The sequence below is a fragment of the Aspergillus ruber genome (assembly GCF_000600275.1).
Source record: "Aspergillus ruber CBS 135680 unplaced genomic scaffold scaffold00004, whole genome shotgun sequence".
Taxonomy (NCBI): domain Eukaryota; kingdom Fungi; phylum Ascomycota; class Eurotiomycetes; order Eurotiales; family Aspergillaceae; genus Aspergillus; species Aspergillus ruber.
In genome coordinates, this window is record NW_024467300.1 from 471,204 (window position 1) to 491,979 (window position 20,776).

At 49.7% G+C, this 20,776-nt stretch overlaps 6 protein-coding genes across 6 annotated transcripts; 3 read left to right on the forward strand and 3 right to left on the reverse strand.

The window, feature by feature from the left end:
* Nucleotides 1-1,376: 1,376 nt before the first annotated feature.
* On the forward strand, nt 1,377-6,002 carry EURHEDRAFT_409311 (putative RNA helicase/RNAse III). Its single transcript, XM_040781048.1, has 6 exons — nt 1,377-1,482; nt 1,549-1,577; nt 1,641-1,942; nt 1,998-2,145; nt 2,221-3,252; nt 3,310-6,002. The coding sequence occupies exons 1-6, from the start codon at nt 1,408-1,410 to the stop codon at nt 5,828-5,830; spliced, it is 4,107 nt and encodes a 1,368-aa protein (XP_040641695.1). The 5' UTR covers nt 1,377-1,407; the 3' UTR covers nt 5,831-6,002.
* Nucleotides 6,003-6,146: 144 nt separating this feature from the next.
* EURHEDRAFT_400169 (putative C6 transcription factor (Leu3)) lies at nt 6,147-8,595 on the reverse strand (the record flags this gene model as incomplete). Its single annotated transcript, XM_040779988.1, has 5 exons — nt 6,147-6,448; nt 6,506-7,344; nt 7,391-7,828; nt 7,878-8,320; nt 8,401-8,595. The coding sequence occupies 5 exons, from the start codon at nt 8,593-8,595 to the stop codon at nt 6,147-6,149; spliced, it is 2,217 nt and encodes a 738-aa protein (XP_040641696.1).
* A 1,133-nt stretch (nt 8,596-9,728) lies between these two features.
* Nucleotides 9,729-12,074, forward strand: EURHEDRAFT_449732 (uncharacterized protein; the record flags this gene model as incomplete). The annotated part of the gene is made up of 2 exons (XM_040783836.1): nt 9,729-11,645; nt 11,676-12,074. The coding sequence occupies 2 exons, from the start codon at nt 9,729-9,731 to the stop codon at nt 12,072-12,074; spliced, it is 2,316 nt and encodes a 771-aa protein (XP_040641697.1).
* Nucleotides 12,075-12,344: 270 nt separating this feature from the next.
* Nucleotides 12,345-15,416, reverse strand: EURHEDRAFT_513077 (F-box domain protein; the record flags this gene model as incomplete). Its single annotated transcript, XM_040786128.1, has 2 exons — nt 12,345-15,087; nt 15,226-15,416. The coding sequence occupies 2 exons, from the start codon at nt 15,414-15,416 to the stop codon at nt 12,345-12,347; spliced, it is 2,934 nt and encodes a 977-aa protein (XP_040641698.1).
* Nucleotides 15,417-15,826: 410 nt separating this feature from the next.
* EURHEDRAFT_266117 (putative C6 transcription factor) lies at nt 15,827-18,601 on the forward strand. The gene is made up of 5 exons (XM_040778146.1): nt 15,827-16,957; nt 17,010-17,447; nt 17,501-17,882; nt 17,935-18,070; nt 18,123-18,601. The coding sequence occupies exons 1-5, from the start codon at nt 16,236-16,238 to the stop codon at nt 18,560-18,562; spliced, it is 2,118 nt and encodes a 705-aa protein (XP_040641699.1). The 5' UTR covers nt 15,827-16,235; the 3' UTR covers nt 18,563-18,601.
* A 26-nt stretch (nt 18,602-18,627) lies between these two features.
* On the reverse strand, nt 18,628-20,513 carry EURHEDRAFT_528743 (threonine aldolase family protein). Its single transcript, XM_040787075.1, has 5 exons — nt 20,430-20,513; nt 19,909-20,380; nt 19,521-19,851; nt 19,130-19,467; nt 18,628-19,072 (listed from the first exon to the last, which is right to left on the reverse strand). Exons 2-5 carry the CDS (start codon nt 20,098-20,100, stop codon nt 18,707-18,709), a joined length of 1,227 nt encoding a protein of 408 aa, XP_040641700.1. The 5' UTR covers nt 20,101-20,380; nt 20,430-20,513; the 3' UTR covers nt 18,628-18,706.
* Between the last annotated feature and the right edge of the window lie 263 nt (nt 20,514-20,776).

The following is a 20,776-nucleotide window of genomic DNA, read 5'->3' on the forward strand; positions in this document are numbered from 1 at the left end:
GGGCCGAGAAGGACAAGCATCGGTATCTCGGCTGTTTGGAGGCGTGGAAATTTTCTGAGAATGCCATGAAATAGCATTAGTAGGTGTGCTTTGCTCTCGTCTTTATGGAGATTGCTATTGAGGCCTGGGTGGTATTCTACGCCCATGAAGAGATTCTCGATGGTCTTGCTGATGGATTATAGGGCTTGTGCAATAACCCCGCTGCTCTCAAGGATTGTTGTGTGTGCCAGTCATATGCTATTCCCAGATGGAGCTTTTCAGAGATTGGGTCTGGGTGAACAGAGAGGTGATGGCTTGTGCTGAGGCCATTGAGCGAGCTAAGATGAGTATTTGCAGTTGGGGGAAGTTTGGGTTTGTTTCCGAGAATCTCGAGGCTTGCATTGTCCCGCAGCTAGATCGATATATGACGAACGGAAGGTAGACAAAACTAAAAGACAAATTGACCCAAGCAATAACTACCTTGGATGCCATCGACCCCTGGTTCATCCGTAGGCAAAACTTGTCCTTCTGGCTCATTCATAGGCCAGTCTTCTTCTTGTTCATCCATAGGCGAATATTATTCCTCTGTCTCCGATATAGCTGCATATAGATCTTCTTCCTCTTGCTCAGCCGGAGTGACTCAAGTTTCGACGGTATACTGGCGGAATCAGGTTCCCTTGAAAAAAGCGAATACATCACCGTCCTCCCAGGATACCCACCAAGCCAGACAAAAGAGTGAACCATGCGAAGGGCCTTCAAATGGCGCAGCCTGGAGATAAAAATCGCTACAAGGACGTGGAACATCTCTCTTTCGAGAAACCCCACTCACTCAGGCTCTTCCTCCGGGGTAAACCACGTAAGGTAAATGGTGCGGCATGCAGCCGAAACCACATCTGCGAAACGCGACACCTCTCGGTTGCAGTCCATGACCTTCTGGCTGAGAACCCAGTGATCTACTGTTGGGGGATTAGAGGAGAGTATACTGATGTGTTGTACCGAGGATGCTACATCTGGTCTTTGTAGTGGAATGGTTCAGATAAAGTTGCAGTATTCGTTGCAGTGGGGTCATATGTGCAAGCCAGCTTAGGTTGATATCTTGGTAGAGAAAGGGCTCAGTGGATGCGTGTAGGCCTTTGCATGTTCGCAACAATGATGATTTATCAAAGGCTGAACAATGTTGCATCACGGAGAGTAGGCTCAATTGGCTATTTTCAGCCTACCAGAGGGGTCAATCTCTTGAGAATTTGATAGTTGAGAGATATACTAAATGGCGTGCTTCCAGGGTGATTGTCATCTCAGGACTATTGGCATTGATTATTAGGCGCGATAACAAAGGCAGAAAACTGTGGAGGCGGGGCAATGTTCATGCATAAACAATTCAAGTCGACTTCCTCACCAAAACAATATTTTGACCAAGAAAAACAAAAAATGGATGGATATGTAGCTCGAGGCTACCAGCTGGAAATGCTGGACCAGAGCCTGAAAGAGAATATTATCCTGGTGGTCTGTCGCATTCATAACTAGCTATACTACTTGTATACAGATTCACCCCGCTAACCAAACAAGCAGATGGACACTGGGAGCGGAAAAACACACGTGTAAGTCGGAATCTGACACTATATCTCTAGAAAGAAAATCTAAAAATTGTCCATATAAAATAGGGCAAGCATGCGAATAACAGCCGAGTTAGCGCGGTGCAGTTCGGAAAAAATAGTCTGGTTCCTGACGCCCACCGTAGCGCTCGCCGCTCAGCAGAAAGAAGCTATCGCTTTACATATCCCAGCTATAAATATCAGACTGTTGATCGGGGATGATGGCGTGGATCGCTGGAGTGAACAGAGGATCTGGGATGCTGCACTTTGTGATATGAGTGTCGTTGTTTCGACGCACGCCGTTTTGGCGGATGCGTTGGCCCATGGATTTGTTAGGATGGAGAAATTGGCACTTATTGTTTTTGATGAGGGTAAGATTTTTTTTTTACGAGTATACTGTGTGTTATACTGATGCTTGATGTCTAGCTCATCACTGTGTCAAGAACCATCCGGGTAACAGAATCATGAGAGATTTCTATCATCCCACGAAGAAGAGCAGAGGCCTGCAGGCCGTGCCTCACATTCTGGGACTGACAGCGAGCCCCATTATGAAATCCAAAGTCGCTGATATCCGGTGCGTCTTGGTCTTTACTTCTTCTTCTTCTTTTTTTTTTTTTTTTTTTTTTTTTTGCAAAAGCTCATGTATTAGAAAAATCGAGGAAAACCTCGACGCAGTGAGCCGGACTCCGCAACTACAACGACAAGAGCTCATGAAATATGTCCACCGGCCAAACCTATCTCAACTAGCATATCCTGCCATATTTGCTGATGCAATCCATCCTGAAGATGTTGCTTCTCTTCAAGTCTTATTTCAACTCCTTCCTGATCGAAACGAAGGTCCTTGCTCAGATTTCACTGGTGCCTTGATTAGCTTGATAGGCGCAAAAGCGCAAGACCAGATGACCAGGTTCTTCATTAGAGCCATGAAAATCTATTACACACTGGGTGCCTGGGCTGCAGACTTTTTCATCATAGAGACGACGCGCAGGATCGTGGGTCAGGTAAAGTCTAATGTCAACAGTTTATGGGTGGACCAAGTGAAGGTAGGCCTAGCTGAGAGGCTAGAGGCCCTTTTGCATACTAGTCGAATTCCGCTTTCTGCTCCTGGTGCTGTCTCTGGGAAAGTCGAGCGTCTTTTATCATTTTTGCAAAATGAGGATCATGGTAACTTTTTTGGGATTGTCTTTGTCAAAGAACGAGCTGCTTCATATGTACTGGCAGAGCTTGTTGCACAGCATCCAGCGACTCGAGATGTATTTCGCTGCGCATCGTGCATGAGTTCTACGAACAGAAGCAAGAAACATGATATTTTCAATGTGCTGGATCCGGACACAGTGGACGAGACGCTATTGCAATTTCGAGAGGGCGGGAAGAATCTGATTGTGGCCACGGACGTTCTCGAGGAAGGCATTGACTTAACGGCTTGTCATTTGGTTGTGTGCTTTGACCACCCAAGTAACCTCAAATCGTTTATTCAACGGCGAGGTCGTGCTCGACAGCAACAATCCACGTTTGCGATTATGATTGCAGATGATGATATGTCAGATGCGGTTACGCGGTGGCAGGAACTCGAGGAAGAAATGATTCGGTTGTATCAAGATGACAAGCGAACGCTTCAACAGCTCGAACAGCTGGAGAATTTACCAGAGGATGTCGCATTTCAATTGAGGTTAAGGACGGGGTGTGTATTGTAGCTCTCAACATGCAGCTTGGGTCAGTTAGCTAACATCATTTTCAGGGCATTGCTGACAGCAAATACTGCGGTCTCACATCTCTATCATTTTTGCACAACACTACAGTCCAAGGAGCTTGTCGACTTACGCCCCCGGTTCAAAGTCGAGAAAGAGCCCAAAACCGGCCGGTTCAGAGCTACAGTTATCCTCCCAAGTAGTCTTGATCCAACACTCCGTGTTGCGCAAGGCCTTCTGTGGTGGCTCACGGAGCGCGCAGCCAAGAAGGACGCAGCCTTCCAAGCATACACCGCAATGCATCGAGCGAAATTAGTAAACGATAACTTCCTCCCATTGACTCGGAATCAAATCCTGGCACAAGCCGCCGAGGGTCATGAGGAGATACTCGATAGGCCAAAGCTTGCTAATTTTGACTCTTACGACCCCTGGAAAGAAATGTCCGGAACACATTTGGGCACGGACGTACATAGGAGTCGCATTTTCATCAAACATAATGGGATACCTCGTCCTGATCTTGGAGTAGCCATGATAACACCGGTTAAGATACCCGAGGTGGAACCATTGACGCTATACTGGGACAGCCAGACTACTTTCGAGATCTCCTTGGAGAAATCAGAGGTCGTCAGTGTATCGCCATTGGACCTGAAGCTCATGCGAGAGACTACGCATACTTTACTAAACTCTGCGCGGACAAAACGACCGGAGGAGGATGACAAAAAATGCTATGCTGTTCTGATAACTCCAGACGTTCCAGCTGAAACTGCTAGTCTCGAGAAATGGTTGGGTACTAACAGAGGGACCCATAACTGTCTAACATGGTATAACGAAAAGTCCTCTGCCGCTCCGCCTGGAATAATCAGAAGCCATGTGGTATACAACAGACCGCATCAGTTTGTCCGCTGGATACTCCCCGAGAATGGCTCGGAACTACTGGCGCAAGTGCGACCTTTCAAGAGGAACTGGGACGTGCTACACCAAAACTCATCATTATCAGCAGTACCGAATTCCAATGACAAGGAATCAGAAGCCAAGGACACGCAGATCCAAGCTCGGGCTTGCACCTCTGATCGTTTACCCTGGGAAATGGGCCGGGTCAGCATCCTTCTGCCTCAGCTGATGCACGGGCTGCAGCGGAATCTGGTAGCAGCGCGTCTCCGCGAGACATTACTTCGGGATATTCCCGGCATGACTATCCGAACTGTTGCAGAGGCCATCACGTGTCCTTCAGTGCAGTGGACGAATAACTACCAGCGACTTGAATTTCTCGGCGACGCCGTTCTCAAATACGCCGTATGCATCCAGCTCTTTCACGACAACCCGCTTTGGCCCGAGGGATATCTAACCCAGCGGAAGAGTCATGTTGTCTCCAACGCATCACTTACAGACGCAGCTATGCGCGCAGGCCTAGAGAAATACCTCTTCGCCAAAGCCCTCATAGCCCGCAAATGGACAGTCCCAACCCTAACAACAGCAGAATCCCTCCCCGCACCCCCCGAAAAAGAACTCTCCAGCAAAATGGCCGCAGATGCCTTGGAAGCTCTCATCGGCGCGGCCTATGTCGACGGCGGCATGGCCCTCGCCTGGTCAATGATCCACCTATTCCTCCCCAACGTTGTCCGAAACACACCACCGTCTATCGGCTCCTCACCAGACCACAATCTTAGTCCTATCCCCATCGCACCACCACACCTCGATGATAACATCGACCAACTAGTCGGGTACCACTTCACAGACCGTTCCTTGATCTGGGAAGCCCTCACGCACCCCTCGTGGCAACGAGACCTGTCCACGGCATCCTACCAACGTCTTGAGTTTCTGGGTGACGCACTCCTCGACCTCATCATAAACCGCCGCATCTTCGCACACACCCCCGCCATGTCAGAGAGTACAATGACACACGTCAAAGCCGCGCTCGTGAACGCGCACTTTCTCGCCTTTCTTTGCATGGAACATAACCTCGAAACAGGCGTCCGTTCAATCCAGCAGTCCCCGCAAACTGGGACCTTCGATACAACAATCACAAAGAATACGCTCGAGTTGTGGAAATTCATGCGCTTTGATAACCCCGATTTTCTAACCACCCAGCGCGCATTCCTCCAGCGCCATGCGAACCTCCGCGACACAATCAAGCATCAGTTAGAATGCGGTGATGAATTTCCCTGGGGACTGCTTACCAAACTGCGTGCCGAAAAATGTTACTCAGATATCATTGAAAGTATCATCGGCGCGATATTTATCGACACACACGGGGACATCGACGAATGCGAGAAATTCCTACACCATATCGGGATGATGAAGCATCTCGGCCGCGTGCTTGTGGATAATGTCATCGTTGAACACCCGCGCACGAGACTCTATACCATGGTTGGATCGAGGAAGGTTGAGTATAACGATGTGCCGGGGAAGGGGAATGTTAAGGATGTTGGGTTTGGGGTTCGTGTTACGCTAGATGGAGAGGAGTTGGCGACTGTGCTGGGGTGTTTTTCGAAGGATGAGGCTGTTGCTAGCGGGGCTGAGATGGCGGTTGAGAGATTGCGCGAGATTCTTTCTACATTGAACGAGGGATAGATTATACCGATAGTCTGTTTGACCTAGGGATATTAGGTTAGAGAAGATGGCTTCGTTCTGTGCAGGATGGATGTTTATACACGTCAGGCAAATACTCGCATTATGTACTATGTAATGTAAATAGCTAGCTAGGAAACGCATTGCACATGGTATTCGCTGAATGATCAAAACACGCAAAGCAAACAAAACACCAAGGACTCCTTTTGCCCTCGTCAACGTAAACTGAAACCCTGTATGGTATAGTACATCACAGAATGAAAAGAGCATGAAATGAGATCATAGAAAATTTTCCGCAAAAATAAGAGGAAGGAAAAGCTTAGGCAATGCCCTGAGCCTCCATTCCTGAAACCGTTGAGTACGGATACGGTAAATCAACCAAGCCATCGAGTAGCCAGTTTAGTGGGTCGAACACCTCATAATTCGGTTCCATGAACCCGCTCGGTAGGCTATGTGTTTCTCCCACCCCGAGGTTTGCTTGAGCGAGTATAGGCGCGGGTGCTAAGCTGGGGTCCCCACCGCTGACCACTGGTGTTGAGGATGCGGGACGGCCTGCGGCAGCGGAGGAGTTTGCTGAGGAGTCTGCGTTGGAGTCAGGGTTTGTGGGGTTTTTGAGGTATGCTGTAGAGCGTTAACTATCTGCTTCATCTTTTACTTGTAGGGTAGATATAAGCATACCTTCGATATTCCGACCCTTGGTCCTTGCATCCTCTCGCCATCTCCACACAGAGTCGTAGAGCAAGGACATACTCATGCGACACCGAACCTTCAGCGTCAAAGTGTCGTCGACCTCCGTATTATTAGGAGCTGGAGCACCTCCCAATCTCCACATCTGCGCCAGAACCTCTGCCAGCCGTTCTGGGAGGTCGTTGCTAGACACAGACACACCGCGGATGGCCCAAATGGTTCGGTTGAAAAGGTTCTTGGTGTAATCCATATCGATGTGAGTGGAAAAGAAGCTCTTCCCCAGCTTCTGCAACGTGCATCCTCCTGCCACCATCATTTGGTATATATAGTAAGGTGTGTAAGATAGAACTGGTCCGACTTCTGTTTCGAGGTTCATGGCGGCCTCGAGGAACGATGTTGTTGCAGCGTAAAGAGTCAAGAGACGCTCACGGTAATCCTTCGTTGTCGTCGGATCGTCGAAGAAAGCTGATAAGTGAAGGTGGAGGTTCGCGGCGCGGAGATAAAGGTCGGTGACACCTTCAAGATTAGCATAGCTCTTTGCCGAGAAACAAGGTAACGTACAGTCATTTTGTACTTTGTGCTTCTGCTCAAGCTCATCAAAATCTCGCGCGAGGAACGATATCAAGGTTGACCGCTCCTGATCACTGCACAGTCCAACCGGGTCTCGCTGGTTGGTGTAAAGGGATTTGGTGACCTTGTTACAGAATCGCTCAATCTCGAGTCTGGGTTTTATGCCCTCAGGAAGCTTGAAGTTCGGGTCTGTCAACTCGCTCCACGACAGTGTCCAGTCGTAGAGAGTAGACGGTGGTTGTCCATAACCAGTTGCAACCCTAGACTAGTCAGCGATTGTCGGAAGGAAGAAAGAGAAGAACATACCGCTGAGCCACAATATTGCAGATCGCCCATGTTCTCACTTTATCCCTGAGCTCCTCCTCAATCAGCTCCACTGTGAACTTGCTAAAGTCCTGAGTGTGCGAAGGCCGGTGAAGACCAAGTTGCATGGCGACTTGCATCATCATACCACACAGCATGAACGTCGGGTCTGTTGAGGTACTGCTGGTTGGAAAAGGCCATGTGCAAAGCAGACAAAGAGCCTTGACGACATGGTAGCTCTGTGGGATGTCTGCTAATGTGCTCCATACGAGTCGCGACACCGGACCGGCCAGAGAATTAAGGAGATGAGAGTCCCCTTGGTACCGTCGTGCACCAACGCTAATTATAGTCCAGAAAAGAAGTGGCGAGGTGTGATAGTAGTCTTCAGGCGATCGCTCTCGGTCGAGGAACGGGAGGAATGGATGGTAGAATAGGAAAAACCTAGCAGCATTAGCATCGCTCGTGCGCAGAATGAAGGATATATTCTTACAAGTTGAATAACTCTGTCATCGTCTCTGGTATGATAATGACATCTTCAAGTCGCTTGAGTTGATGATTGCCATTCCGCATGTAGTTGGAACCATCAAAGCCCGAACGCAAGTCTAACAAGGACGCCACGGCCTCTTGAGAGCCCATGTACTGGTCAGACGATATGGCAGAAGGTGTCTGGTAAGCCCCAGCCGGACTGACATGGCTTGATTCTTGCTTTGGTGTAGGATGCGCCGATTGAAGAGGTTGCTGCTGGTGCTGGGCGAGATTATTCGCTTGCGAATTCGCAACCTTCTTCCTCAATTCAATGATCTCGCGTTCCATCTCTGCATTTCGGCTTCGCTTTCCAACGCGCTTGAAGTTTGATTCGATTTTACAATCGAGTTTTAGACGTCGACATCGCGAACAGTCGCTCCATGGGTCTTGAGACACATCGCATCGAAGCTGCAACAACAAAAAATTTAGCGCCTAATCATTGCAGCAAGAAAGCCAAGCCAAGCAAAGCGCATAGAGCGGGGGTGTACCTTTTGCTGGCGACATTCGTTGCACGCGCGTTTCACAGGCTGTCTCTTCTTCTCGTCACGGAGCTCACTGTCCTCGATATCATCCACATCTACACTCCCCGGAGAGCTGTCTAGCCCCGCCATGGTGACATTACGCTTTCTAGCTTGCCCCAGGCCGTCGGGGCCGACAGCAGCAGAATGACCGACACCTCCCATTATGGGGCTGGGCGCAGCATTATTGGGATTCTCTGCCCTTGGTCCGAGTATTGCCCCTGCTCCTGGCAATCCCCCGCCTCCGATTCCGCTTGACGATCCTCCGATAAACGCCAGACTGGGTTGCGTTGGTGTGTTTTGGCGATGCAGGGTGATAATCGATAAAGCTCGGTTGGAGTCAGAAGGAAAAAAAAAAAGGCCGAAGGCGGAGACCTCGACCTGGGTCACAGGATAGGGTAAGTGACTATTGATTTAATGAGGAATAGCTAATCAGAGTAGCTGCCAATAAAACCTTGCAGGAGACGGATTTTGATACGCGACAGAAGCGCTTTTCGTGAAGCTTTTCTCCAAAGGCCCCTCGAGAACGGCCGCAGATTCGATGAGGGGAAGTCCGATCTCGCTGTCACGTGAATTTATTACACGTGATTCGAATCAGGTGACTTCTGTATCTATTGATGAAAGTCGAGGTAGGTTAATAGTTGGTCCGATTACCGAGGCCGACAGATCCCTCATATACGGACACACACTCGTTTAGATAGCTAAGCACTCATTCTACCATCTACGGTGTCTATAGATATCATTGTCACCCTCCGTGTAATCTAAATTTCTTCTTCATATATAGCCTCGTGCAGTCCGGATAATCGACTCCCCGACTTCCCCGACTCGGAGTTAACCGCCTTATTGGTTTATCCGTTTCATCTATCAACAACCATGTATATCGGACCAACTACTATTACTACTCTGCAGATCAGGCACAAGTACATGCATGAATATCCCATTTCGCATATTATTTGATGCTTGGAAGCAATATATTACACCATTCTAATCCGCAACGTAGGCTGTGTTGTTGCCCGACTCTACCATGCATCGCCCCGTGAGCTCGTATACGATAAAATCTGCGTTAACGAAGCTTGTTGGTTCTTACCCGTCTGTCTGTCAGCCAATAAACCACTATTTCACTTGCCATAATCATATTGTTTCTGCCTAAATAGTGTATGATGCCATGAGAGGTCATCCCCAGACGCCTTGTCGATCAGACCCTTCATTATAAAAGCAGCCGCCCCGGTTTTGTTGAGCATATTGCTTCGTTCCCACAACATAGTAGCATATACATGAACTGAAGCGATACTGACATTATGAGCCCACCCGCTCTAGATACAGAAAATGGCGAGGGCCATGCCTCAGCTGACCCACCCCCGGCCTACGACGAAATATCAATCCCAGAACATGTGACGATACCCTTGTTGGATCTGAACAAAGACGCCGGATCACCTCGCAGCTCCACGGTCACGCCTGATCAGTGTGTCGCCCATCTAAAGCTATTAGCAGCCTTCGCAGATCTGCGCGAGAGCATTTCCACAGAAGATGGTCTCTTCGGCCTACATGACGCTCAGGCAGATGAATACTGGGACAAACGCAATCATATGCTTGCTAAAATACGAGAAAAGCGATGGGCTGTGTATGTCAGCCGAGCGGCTGAGAGATATTTGATTTGGTGGATGGAGTGCATTTCAAGTTCTGAGGGGCGGCCGACGCTCAAGACGCTGCAGAACATTCACTATGGGAGCGTTACAGGAGGTTTGTCGAGGATTTCTTGGAGCCATCAATATATGCCGCCTCTCGACGTCTTGATGGTATGGCATGCCCACATGCTTAATCCACGATCCTTTCTCGAAGACTGCATTCGTTACGGGAAAATGAACTTCTGGTCAACTGGCTTCCCCTGGGCTGTTATCAACAGATGCTTGAACGATAAGACCTTGGAATACAATGCAGGGGAAACCGCAAAAAGCAGATTCGAACAGGCAACCAAACTATCCTGGGATAACCTCCAAGACCCGCTTCGAAAATACATGGAATGCCTCAATTGTGGAGCCCTAGTGCACGTCCGATGGACAGCAGGACACATACCCTACCAATCCGCCATCCCATTCGAACAGTTCCACGGCTTCGCAGATAGGAGTTTTAAAGCGACCTGCTCTAAGTGCCGTTACGTTATCACACATGATAAAATCAAGGTCGCCAGATTCCGACGCGACGTCCATAAACTGCTAGACCGAGACTCGCCAATGCCAGGAACCCTCTACAATCTGAACGGCATCCCAGAAGCAGCAGGAACCACTCGAGTTGGCCTAGGGTCATTTTTCCCCAATTGGCTCCTACGGGTCGTGGGAAAAGACATACTCATGGTCACGCACCCGCTAATCAACCGCTGCGAGAACATGGCCGACGTACGCGATGAACTAGAATCCAAGCTCAAAGATATAGAAAGCCTCTTCAAAAAGGATGGCAGGCCTCCTCGACGCCGCATCGATCTAGAAGAAAAAGTTGCTTTCCGCCGAATGATGTCCAACTACTGGGAAAACACCTCCGCCTTCTCCCTAGACCTCGTCGGCGCCGTTATCCGCCAAGGAACCTTCGTCCAGAAAATGGACAACATCGACTGGCTACATTCCCCCACTGCCATGGGAACAATGACCCGCCTAATCAACAAATACAGAGTCTTCTTCCACATCATGGTCTCGAACCCGAAGCGTATGGCTGTGCCCACCCTCGATGTCGACCTAGCCTGGCACACGCACCAACTCTCCCCCTCTCGCTACTTTCAATACTCTGTCACGAACTCGAACCTTTTCTCAGTAACACAAGAACACGTATTTATCGACCATGACGACAAAGTTGGTGAAGACAAACTCTCCGACGGCTTCGAATGGACAAGCAAAATGTACAAAAAGTTCACAAACGGGGAACTCTACAGCGAATGCACATGCTGGTACTGCGAGGCCATCAGAGCCCCAGACCTCCGCAGCGGAATCTTCGTTTCCTCCGCTACAGCGCGAGCCCGCGAGACAGTCGCAGCCCTACACGATCGAGAGGATATCTCCTCAGACCCAGAGAAAAACCCACATATCTCCGCACACAACGCCGTAAAACCAACGACACTAACCAGTCACTACTCCATTAAAAGAACTCTGAAAGCAATGCAACTCCAAACCAACTACGAGCGAGCCCGTCGCCGCGCCGAGAAGCGCGAGCGCAGAAACTCTAAGGATGTCAAGAATAAAACTGCCAAAGACAGTAAGGACAAGGGCAAGGAAAGGAAAAATTCCGACGATGGTGGTCCTGCGACTACTGCGTTTCCGATTGTTTGGGGTGTGCCGGTCTACATGCCGTATTATGCGCCGTATATGTGTGATCCCGGTGTTAATTCTGATGCGTATGTGGGGAATCCGGCTTGTATGAACTTGGCACCTGGGGGATATGGGAATTGTGCAGCGGGGACGTGTGGTGGTGGTGTTGCTGCTGGGAGCTGTGGAGGTTCTGGAGGGTGTGCAGGTGGTGATGTTGGAGGTAGCTGTGGCGGCGGTGGTGGATGCGGAGGCGGAGGGTGCGGAGGGGGCGGCGGAGGAGGGTGTGGAGGAGGGTGTGGAGGAGGGGGAGGAGGAGGATGTGGTGGTGGTGGTGGAGGAGGGGGCTGTTGAGTTAAGCTTCATAACTACCTCGTTTCATGCACTAGATCATGATAGATCTGTTAATTGAGCAAGTGAATTTGCTTTTTGAAAGCGAGATCTTAACATGAATCGAATGAAGCTCGAATGCGCACTGGGTATTCAAATCTGATAAGCATGCAACCTAAACAATGGATCAAAAATAAATCAATAAATGCAGAGGTCCAAATGCCAACAAATCCAAGAATATCAACACATCCACTAGACTGTACAAACTGGCCCAATCCAGTCCTTTGTACACAGTTACATAACCACACACTTCCGATTCTTCTTATTCGTCTCATGGATCGTCCTCTCATTCCACTCTTCAATCCTCCTCCGCCAACTCTCATTGACCGCAGCCGTCGAAGGCGACCGATTAGAAAGCGTAGGATCAGTTGACGCCCTCCGATTCATAGCAGGCGTTGGTCGAGGCGGTAACACTTCCCGAAGGTCTTGAGACTGGGAACGACCATTTGGTGGGACCCTCTGGTACCAGGTTCGTCGTGCTGTAGGTGATGCTGGGCTATCCTCTGCTGCGCCGGGGAATCTTCGTCCTGGGCCGCCGAGGTTTGGTGATGAAAAGGAGAATGGATATTGATTTTGGTTTTGGTTTATTGTTGTTGGGGATTCTTCTTCTTGGATGTATGGGATTGGTTCCATTAGGTTGCTGGCCACGGCTTGGCTGACCACGTGCTCCGTTTGGTTGCTGCGGGTTGATTGTCGGCGGGATCGACTTGATGCTAGGGTTTCTGACGGTGTTGGAGAGACCAAAGGAGTTGAAGGAGCCTGAGGAGCTTGAGGAGCTGCAGGGGCCGAATTAATATATTGGGGAGACTGAACTATGGTGAACTCTTCTGTGGCAGGGGGTTGGTGCAATTCTGGAATCGGTGGCACTGGAGGCACTGGCTCATCACGACCCTGGTTGAATTGCCCCAATGCACCCTCTCGTATTCTCTGGAGCACCCGTCTTTGTCCATTGTCATCTTCGTCTGCTTGCGGATCCCTAGCACCAATTCTCATCATCCGAGCAGTGATGGTGTTCAATCTGTGAAGGGCAGGCCGGTTTCGCGAAGCATTGTCCTGTGACGTACTCTGAGCCCTACGAAGCTCAGGCGGTACCGGGAGAAGGGTCCTGCGCAGGTTTTCGGGCAACGGTGCAGCAGGTTCACGAGTATAAGGAGGCGGTGGTGGGACCCAATTATCCGCATCACTTTCATGTGGAACTTGAGGGATGTATCGCTGAGTCTGAGGTTGTCGTGGGTTACTGTATCGTCGCGGATTGACCGCGGCCGCGGTAACCGCACGTTGCAAAGTGTCACCGGTTCGTGGCTGGGCGTCTCCAAACAAAGTAGCATTGAGCCTCGGAGTATTCGAATCGGACTGATACGAACTGTTCCTGCGGTGACAGTATGACACCTTTTGACTGGCACTCGAAGTCGAGGGTGGATGAGTTTCTCGAGCAGGGTTCCGTAACCGTCGTGGTGCAGCCGTATTATTGCGGCGTAGTTGCGTTCTCCGTCTCTCAAGTTCGACCTCGGTGTCCATGCTTGAATTCGGCTCAGTGAGCATCTTAGGTTCCGCCTCGCCAAGTTCGATGCTAACTTCAATTGCCTCCCCATTTCTCGGAGACCTGTCGAAATCCAAGAGAAGCACTCTGCCCCCGTCAACTGGGACGTCTTCTTCACCAATTGATGGAGGACTCACACCCCCAGGAGCCACAGTGACCAACCTAAGACCTTTGGACGCCGGATGAGCGGAAGAGTGCGAATAGCCAACCCAGCAAGAAGCTGTGATTCCAGGGATATCACTCAATTTATGGCCACTGATCGCACCACTTTGTTGCAGAAAACCTGGCGATGAACGAGCTGACGAGGCAACATCAAGACGGTTAGGTATCCCATGAACCCAAAGGCCACTGTCTTCATATCCCAATGCAACCAGCTCGCCTTTGCCGTCAACCGCAGGGGACATTACGGGAGACGCTTTCTGGTAAATGTTTGGTGAGAAGGGACTCGGGAAATATACGGTTCCTGCATTGGCATTGCTAATTCTGACAACCCTGAAGGCCCCTCTCTGTTCGTCGTAGCCTAAAACCCAATCGTCTTCTCCCTCCTCGTGGAACGGAAGCGAGCAAGCTCTCGTGTAACCTTGCAGGCTGGCGGGAAAGAGGACTTGTGTGGTCCACATTCGGACTTGCGCATCACCGGGAGATATGTCATCTTCTGTTCCTGTATAGAACGGAACGGTGACGCTAACTATGGAGCTAGTTCGACCCCGAGCAGAAGATCCAAGTAGCATGAAACCGTCTGGGGAGAATGAAATCGAATCAACGCTATTGCAGCGAACGGCCCGTCGATCGGCTGCGATTACACCTTCACCAACAGCTTGCATTTCAATCTTATCATCATAGGCGATGGCAAGAACACCGCCAGTCGGGGAGAGCGCCAAAGCTCTCGGTGTATCGTTCAACACGAGACATTGTATGAGTTTACTGTCGTCATCCGAAAGGGAATAAATGTTGATCTGATGCCTCGAGGATACGACAGCGAGAAGCAACCCATCATCCAGAATGGTAGCATCCAAAGGGCGTCTTGAAGTTTTAAGCTCATGTTTGACGACGGGTAATTTTGCCGTTATATCGAGAACGACAATCCTTGAAGAGCTGAGGCAAAGGATCATATGTCCGCTGGCAGAGAAACTGAAACGAAAAGCCTCCCCTTTCGGAAACGCTGTAGAAGAGCTCATAGATGTAGATATAAGTTTGACCAGTGTCTGACGAGGCCTCAAAAATACGTCGAATGCATTGCGCCTAATCTCTGCAAAGAAGCTGCGCTTGAGCGAATCCAGACTTTCCGAATACGGCATACTATCCCGTGTCGCAGAAAATGATGGGCAATGCGACAAGTGGTGGATATATAATGGAGCTGCATCGGAAATACGCCTCCATTTTCGGTTTAACAAGGCCAGAGACGCAAATGCGCTTGGATCAACCGTATAGAGAATGCTGCGGAGTATGTTAAACTCGATCCATCCTGAAGCAACCACGATGAACAATGTTATGACGTTATGAATTGAATGGGCAAGAAGATGGTGATATGACACTTTTGCAGCACAGGAAATATAAATAGAAAATGGTACATACCGTTCGATGACATTGCGGGGTAGACGACTGAACGGCGATGAGCTCTGCTTGGTGCTCCTCAAGCTAAGCGAGTCCGTATTTGCTGCGACGCCTTCCATCTGCTGCTGCTGCTGCTGCTGCTGTGCGTTGCCATTCTGGAAATCCTCAGCCCCAGACCGCTCAATGACAGGTGACTGGGCATTGTGCTCCATGGTTCACCTGGCGAGTCGGCCTACATTTGTAGGAACAAGCGCGTATTCCGTGTTTAATTGCAGCCTCTCGACATTTTCCAGCGAGTCACCGCAGAGAATTGCACAGATCAAGACAGATTCAAAGTACAGAAAATGAAAATAAATTGAGAAACTGAAAAAAGATAAAGCGCTGACAGGAAAAGGTGTAGGAGGCGGGTTCTTCAGCGCTGGTGGCTGTGTCTGTCCTTTTTGCGCTGGTTCCGAATGCAACGACGATCCGCCGCAGCGCGCAGTAGTCGAAATAGCGAGTAAGACAGAGTCAGCGACTTATTAGTAGGGCGCGATGCGACATTCTACTCTTATAGACTAGTATGAACTATTCAAGAGAGCAAATTACACAGTACATAGAAATGCAGATATACGATGCTTCGGTGGCCGATGCCGCGCTGACTCAGCCCGTGGTCTTTCCCCCACACTTTTCCCGAAGCAGCAGAAACGACGATAAAAATCTAAAGGAATTGACAAGGGAAAAAAAGGGGACCTTGCTTATTGCTTTAATTTCACAAGCACAAAAGAAAAGAGACAAACTATGGCGAGCACAGTGTGACGGCTCTCCCCGATGTATGCCTCGCGGTCCGCCTTGTCTTGACAGCGCCTGCATCTCGTCCACTAATTCATTACCCTCGGCTGTTTCAGAGATCGGCCACAGCCATTGTACCAGCGGTGATTGGTCTAAGGAATGCATCTTGCAGTTGATTGACTGGGACTGATTATTCGCCTTATCGGCATTTTGCGACAAAGATATACATCTCTTGCTTTTGCTTTACGTCGTGGCGCGACATGATGCCGCCCTCGACCTCGACCACGCTTTCGACCAACTCGGCCCCCAAACTCCCTTCCCCGGGTTTTAACAATGCCGGTGCGCGTCCGTACAGGTCGCATAAAGTCAGAGCCTGCGATTTATGTCGCAAGCGCAAGTCCCGATGCACGGTCGACATTCCAGGACAATCCTGTCTCTTGTGCAGGGTCCAAGGAGCGGACTGTCACTATCAAGAAGAGCCTGGCAGTGAGACTCCGATGCCCACTGCTACAGATCCCATCGCTACTAGAGAATGGCCCTCAGACCAGGGTCTAGACGGCATGCCGCCGCCCCCAAAGCGCAAGCGCGCATCGGATGACATCTCTCTTCCTAATCCGGATCGGCCAAGGGAAGATACATCCAGTCATTTCCGTCGCGCTACGTCGGTTGGGGATGGAGGGAGTCAATTCCGGCGCTTAGGGGTGGATGATCCTCAGAATGAGTCGGTTTTCATTGTTGGACCGGTTGTCGCAGATGATGCGCAGGTCATTGAGAAACATATGCCCCCGGAACGCACCAGCAAGTCCGTGGAACCAAAAAGCCATCCGTACAACGTTTATTCAAGTGATCCGAGAAAACCTATTCTTTATACGACTGTTTCAAGGAGAAGACAGGGAATGCGAGTTGGCATTCCCCCGGGGGAGAACCAGAAAGAGATCCTTGAACAAATTCTCGGACCGTTCAAGGATGACCTGGTCAGACTGTAAGTCTTTGTTTTCGATTTGCTTGACTACTCCAACTAATGTTTCATCCAGATTCCTAGATAGGTTTAATGTGGCCTTTCCTATATTCGATGGAGAAAGCTTCTGGGCAGCATACACGTCAGATTGCCCGGGCGAACCGCCAGCATCTCTATTATGCCAGGTCTACTCGATGTCATTGGTCTACTGGAAGCACACACAAAAACTTTCGTCTCATCCTAAACCAGACGTTCGATACGCCGTTAACATGACAGTGGCTGCTCTCCATGAGGAATTCTCTGCTCCTGGCCTGTCCACCATCAGCGCTGCTCTTGTTGACCTCACCGGACGGCCAATTTTCTCAATGACAGGAAATGCCATCAGTTGCGGCCGCACTGTCTCTCTAGCTCATTGTCTGGGCCTGAACCGTGATCCTACAAACTGGCGACTGTCTCAGACCGAAAAGAACAACCGTATCCGTCTATGGTGGGGTGTTGTAATACACGATCGCTGGTAAGTGTCAAGAAACCGTGCTTTACCATACCTGTGCATTGACCATCATGTAGGGGAAGCTTTGGCCACGGGGTTCCCCCGCAAATTGCAAAGAACCAATACGACGTTCCACTTCCTACCATCGATGTCCTTCTCCCACAAGGTTCACACACCACAGAACGCTTGCGAGCAGCACACTGTCACATTGGACTGTGTCGATTGACGGAGATCCTGGGCGAATTGCTACCCCTCGTTTATGGTCTACAACATAGGCAACCACGGGAAACGTCAAAGAAAGTCAGGCAAATCAGAACTGATCTGGATGGATGGGAAGATTCCCTTCCTGACTTGCTAAAATCATCTACGAGTACTGGCGAGGAACGGATAGCGGGAACGAGCAGTTTGCAGCTAGCTTTCCTTTCCGTCAAAATGCTCGTCAGTCGAGTGGAGTTGAATGTATGTTCAAGGGTCCCCTAAGAGCGGTATATACTTACGACAGACGGTGCAGGAGGTCAACAACACCGACGCGGATAACCCCGAGGCGCGGCGGTATTTCCAGACAGAATGCCGGAAATCAGCTGAAGATATTGTAAGATTCATTTCTTCGTTGCAAAGAGAGAGCTTTAAAGAATTCTGGCTACCCTGTAAGTCACTTTCTTCCCTCCCTAGAGAAATTCTTAGTCTGACTCCCTATAGACAGCGCATTCCACCTAACCTCAACAGCAACCCTCCTCGTCCGCTGCGCTCTCGAAACAACTGACGCAGAAGTTGCCCGGTCCTGCCTCTCCAACGTCGAAACCTTCCGCACAATACTCCGCCGCGTCCGCGAAGAAGAAGACTGGGACGTAGCCGACATGTGCCTCGACCACTGCGAGCGTATCCTAAACCGGCTTCCTGAGGCCTGGAGCAAGCCAGAAGCCTGGACCAACCTTGATCCAACGGCCAACGGCAGTGGACCCAATGATACCAGGCTTGTGAATCCAGCTGCGATTTCGCTCCCAGAGACGCAGACGAATAATGATATTGTGGATGATATGATGTCGATTTCGGGGACGTTTGGGACGATGGACGGGTTTCCGTTTGATATGACAGGGATCTGGGATGTCTCTGTTTTTCAAGATGTTAATTTGCCATAGCCTTTGACTGGTTTGGGCAAGGTTTACGATGGACATATTTCAACAAACATATACCCGGGTTGTTTCCAGTCTATAGATTAAAACTCAACAGTAAAAAGAGAAAACAAGTAAGCTGTCTACCGAACCCCATCCTACAATTAAAAATTAAGTATATCCCCCACTAACCGCATAATCCTCCAGCATCTTCCCTGCCTTCTTATCCGTATACAACTCCCTCAGCGCCTCAACAGCCCTACCCGCCGCATCCTCCGAGATTTGATGATGGAACACCAACCGCGCACTAGGAAAGAATATTAAGCCGTGCTTCTTCCCGTAGTTCACAAATGCGGCAGCTGGAATGTTATCGACTTCCAGATCCAGCACAACCATGTTCGTTTGCACGGGGAGACTGATTGTGTAGCCGATTTCGCGAAGGGAGTCTGCTGTTTTCTTGGTCAGGGCGTGGACGCGCGGGAGAAGGGGGAGGGTATATTCCATGGCTGCCTTGGCAGCAGCAGCCATCATGCCAGGCTGTTACATATCAATCTTTGCTCTCGCTAGGAATGGGTATTGAAGGTAAGTGCTTACCTGCCTCGTCCCACCACCAAACATTTTCCTCAAAAACTTCGCTCGCTCAATAAACGCCTTACTCCCCACGATCACACTTCCCATCGGCGCACCAAGGCCCTTCGACATACAAATGCTCACGGTATCGAAATGTGAGCAGTATTCTTTGATGTCAACGCCTTCGGCCGTTACGCCGTCGAGCAGGCGTGCGCCGTCGAGATGCATGGCGATGGGCTTGACGCCTTCGGAGACGGGGAAGTTGCGAACGAACTGGGAGATTTGCTTTGCGTGTTCGAGGGGGAGGATTGTCCCGCTGAGGGTGTTTTCGAGGGAGACGACGCGGGTTGGTGGGAAGTGGACTGCTCATGTTAACCATCCATCTCCCAATACCAAATTGCAAGAGGAAACTTACTGTTCCCATCCGCAATAATATTCCTCCTCACATCATCCACGGTCAAATGCACCCCATTCTTCGGAACCACCTGCGTAGACGTCGCCTGCGATAAAACTGGCAACGCGCCCGACTCCCAATTATGCACATGCGCTCTGGAATCCAACAGCACAGAATGCGGCGGCTGGGTCAAATGCGTGCGCAGACAGATCTGGTTGCCCATTGTACCGGAGAGGACCCAGAGGCCAGCTTCTTTGCCAGTGAGGGCCGCGATGTGGTCTTGGAGAGCGTTAACGGAGGGGTCGCCGGCTTCATTGTACATATCGTCTTGGAAGGTTGCATCTATGATTGCCTTTGTTTTAGGCGGTTAGTATTGGGTGTGTTGTAGGGTTGGTGAGATGGTAGGTACCTGCATGACTTCCTCTGTTGGGACGGTTACTACGTCGGATCGGAAGTCATTTGCGACTTGTCGGTGCGCTTCTTGTAGTTTCTTGGTTGGTGTGTATTTGCATGATGGGCCGTTTTCCTGGCACAGAGATGCCTTGGTGATGTTGGGGTTGGCGTTCGCATTGCTGACACTGTCTTCGAAAATGGGCGCCATGGTGATAGCAATATGGATAAATCTTTGATGATGATTTTACAGAAGATTGAACGAGCAACTCACCCTCCTTATAATCTTTATTCCGACCATCATATGCACGACAAGAGCCCCTTGAATTTGTCCAAGAATATCTGAACGCAAGATCAATTGCGGTCAGAAGGACAACTGTGAAACATCGATCTCGAAATAAAAAGAACCGGCATACAAGTACATACACATAAGAATGCCTCTGTCCCTTGTAACTTGCATGGGCGTACGTACTCTTAAAGATGCATTGCTGCTAAGCGATGTAAGTTGTGAGATCGCCGATGCAAGCCGTGACGCCGTACATATTGCTTGATGCTCACCGAATGAGTAGTAACATATCCTCCGTGGCGAAATTTAAGCCCTGTGGATTGTGCTGCAGATTATTGCCAAGGATGATATGCGATATGTGTGTTTGTGGTAGTTCATGAGATCTGGAATTCGGGGCCAGGGCGAGAGAACAGGGTTGATTGCAGATATCATATGCAGAACACTTCCTAAAAGAATTCTCCAAGTAAGGCAGTAGAGCGGTGACATCACAGATTAATATTGCCCAATTTATACATGCAAAAAAAAAAAAAAAAAAAAAAAAAAAAAAAGACAATCCCAGTACTTTTGACGCGCAGAGCCATGAAACCCCCTAACAGGAAAC

Excerpts from the sequence above, each read along its gene's own strand:
- EURHEDRAFT_266117 (XM_040778146.1), top strand. The coding sequence starts at position 16,236 with ATGATGCCGCCCTCGACCTCGACCACGCTTTCGACCAACTCGGCCCCC. Across the intron at positions 16,958-17,009 it reads AAGGATGACCTGGTCAGACT|ATTCCTAGATAGGTTTAATG; the intron begins GTAAGTCTTTGT and ends TGTTTCATCCAG. Across the intron at positions 18,071-18,122 it reads TAAAGAATTCTGGCTACCCT|ACAGCGCATTCCACCTAACC; the intron begins GTAAGTCACTTT and ends GACTCCCTATAG.
- EURHEDRAFT_409311 (XM_040781048.1), top strand. The coding sequence starts at position 1,408 with ATGGATGGATATGTAGCTCGAGGCTACCAGCTGGAAATGCTGGACCAG. Across the intron at positions 1,483-1,548 it reads AAGAGAATATTATCCTGGTG|ATGGACACTGGGAGCGGAAA; the intron begins GTCTGTCGCATT and ends CCAAACAAGCAG. Across the intron at positions 3,253-3,309 it reads CAATTGAGGTTAAGGACGGG|GGCATTGCTGACAGCAAATA; the intron begins GTGTGTATTGTA and ends CATCATTTTCAG.
- EURHEDRAFT_528743 (XM_040787075.1), bottom strand. The coding sequence starts at position 20,100 with ATGGCGCCCATTTTCGAAGACAGTGTCAGCAATGCGAACGCCAACCCC. Across the intron at positions 19,852-19,908 it reads CAACAGAGGAAGTCATGCAG|GCAATCATAGATGCAACCTT; the intron begins GTACCTACCATC and ends CCTAAAACAAAG. Across the intron at positions 19,468-19,520 it reads TATTATTGCGGATGGGAACA|TCCACTTCCCACCAACCCGC; the intron begins GTAAGTTTCCTC and ends TAACATGAGCAG.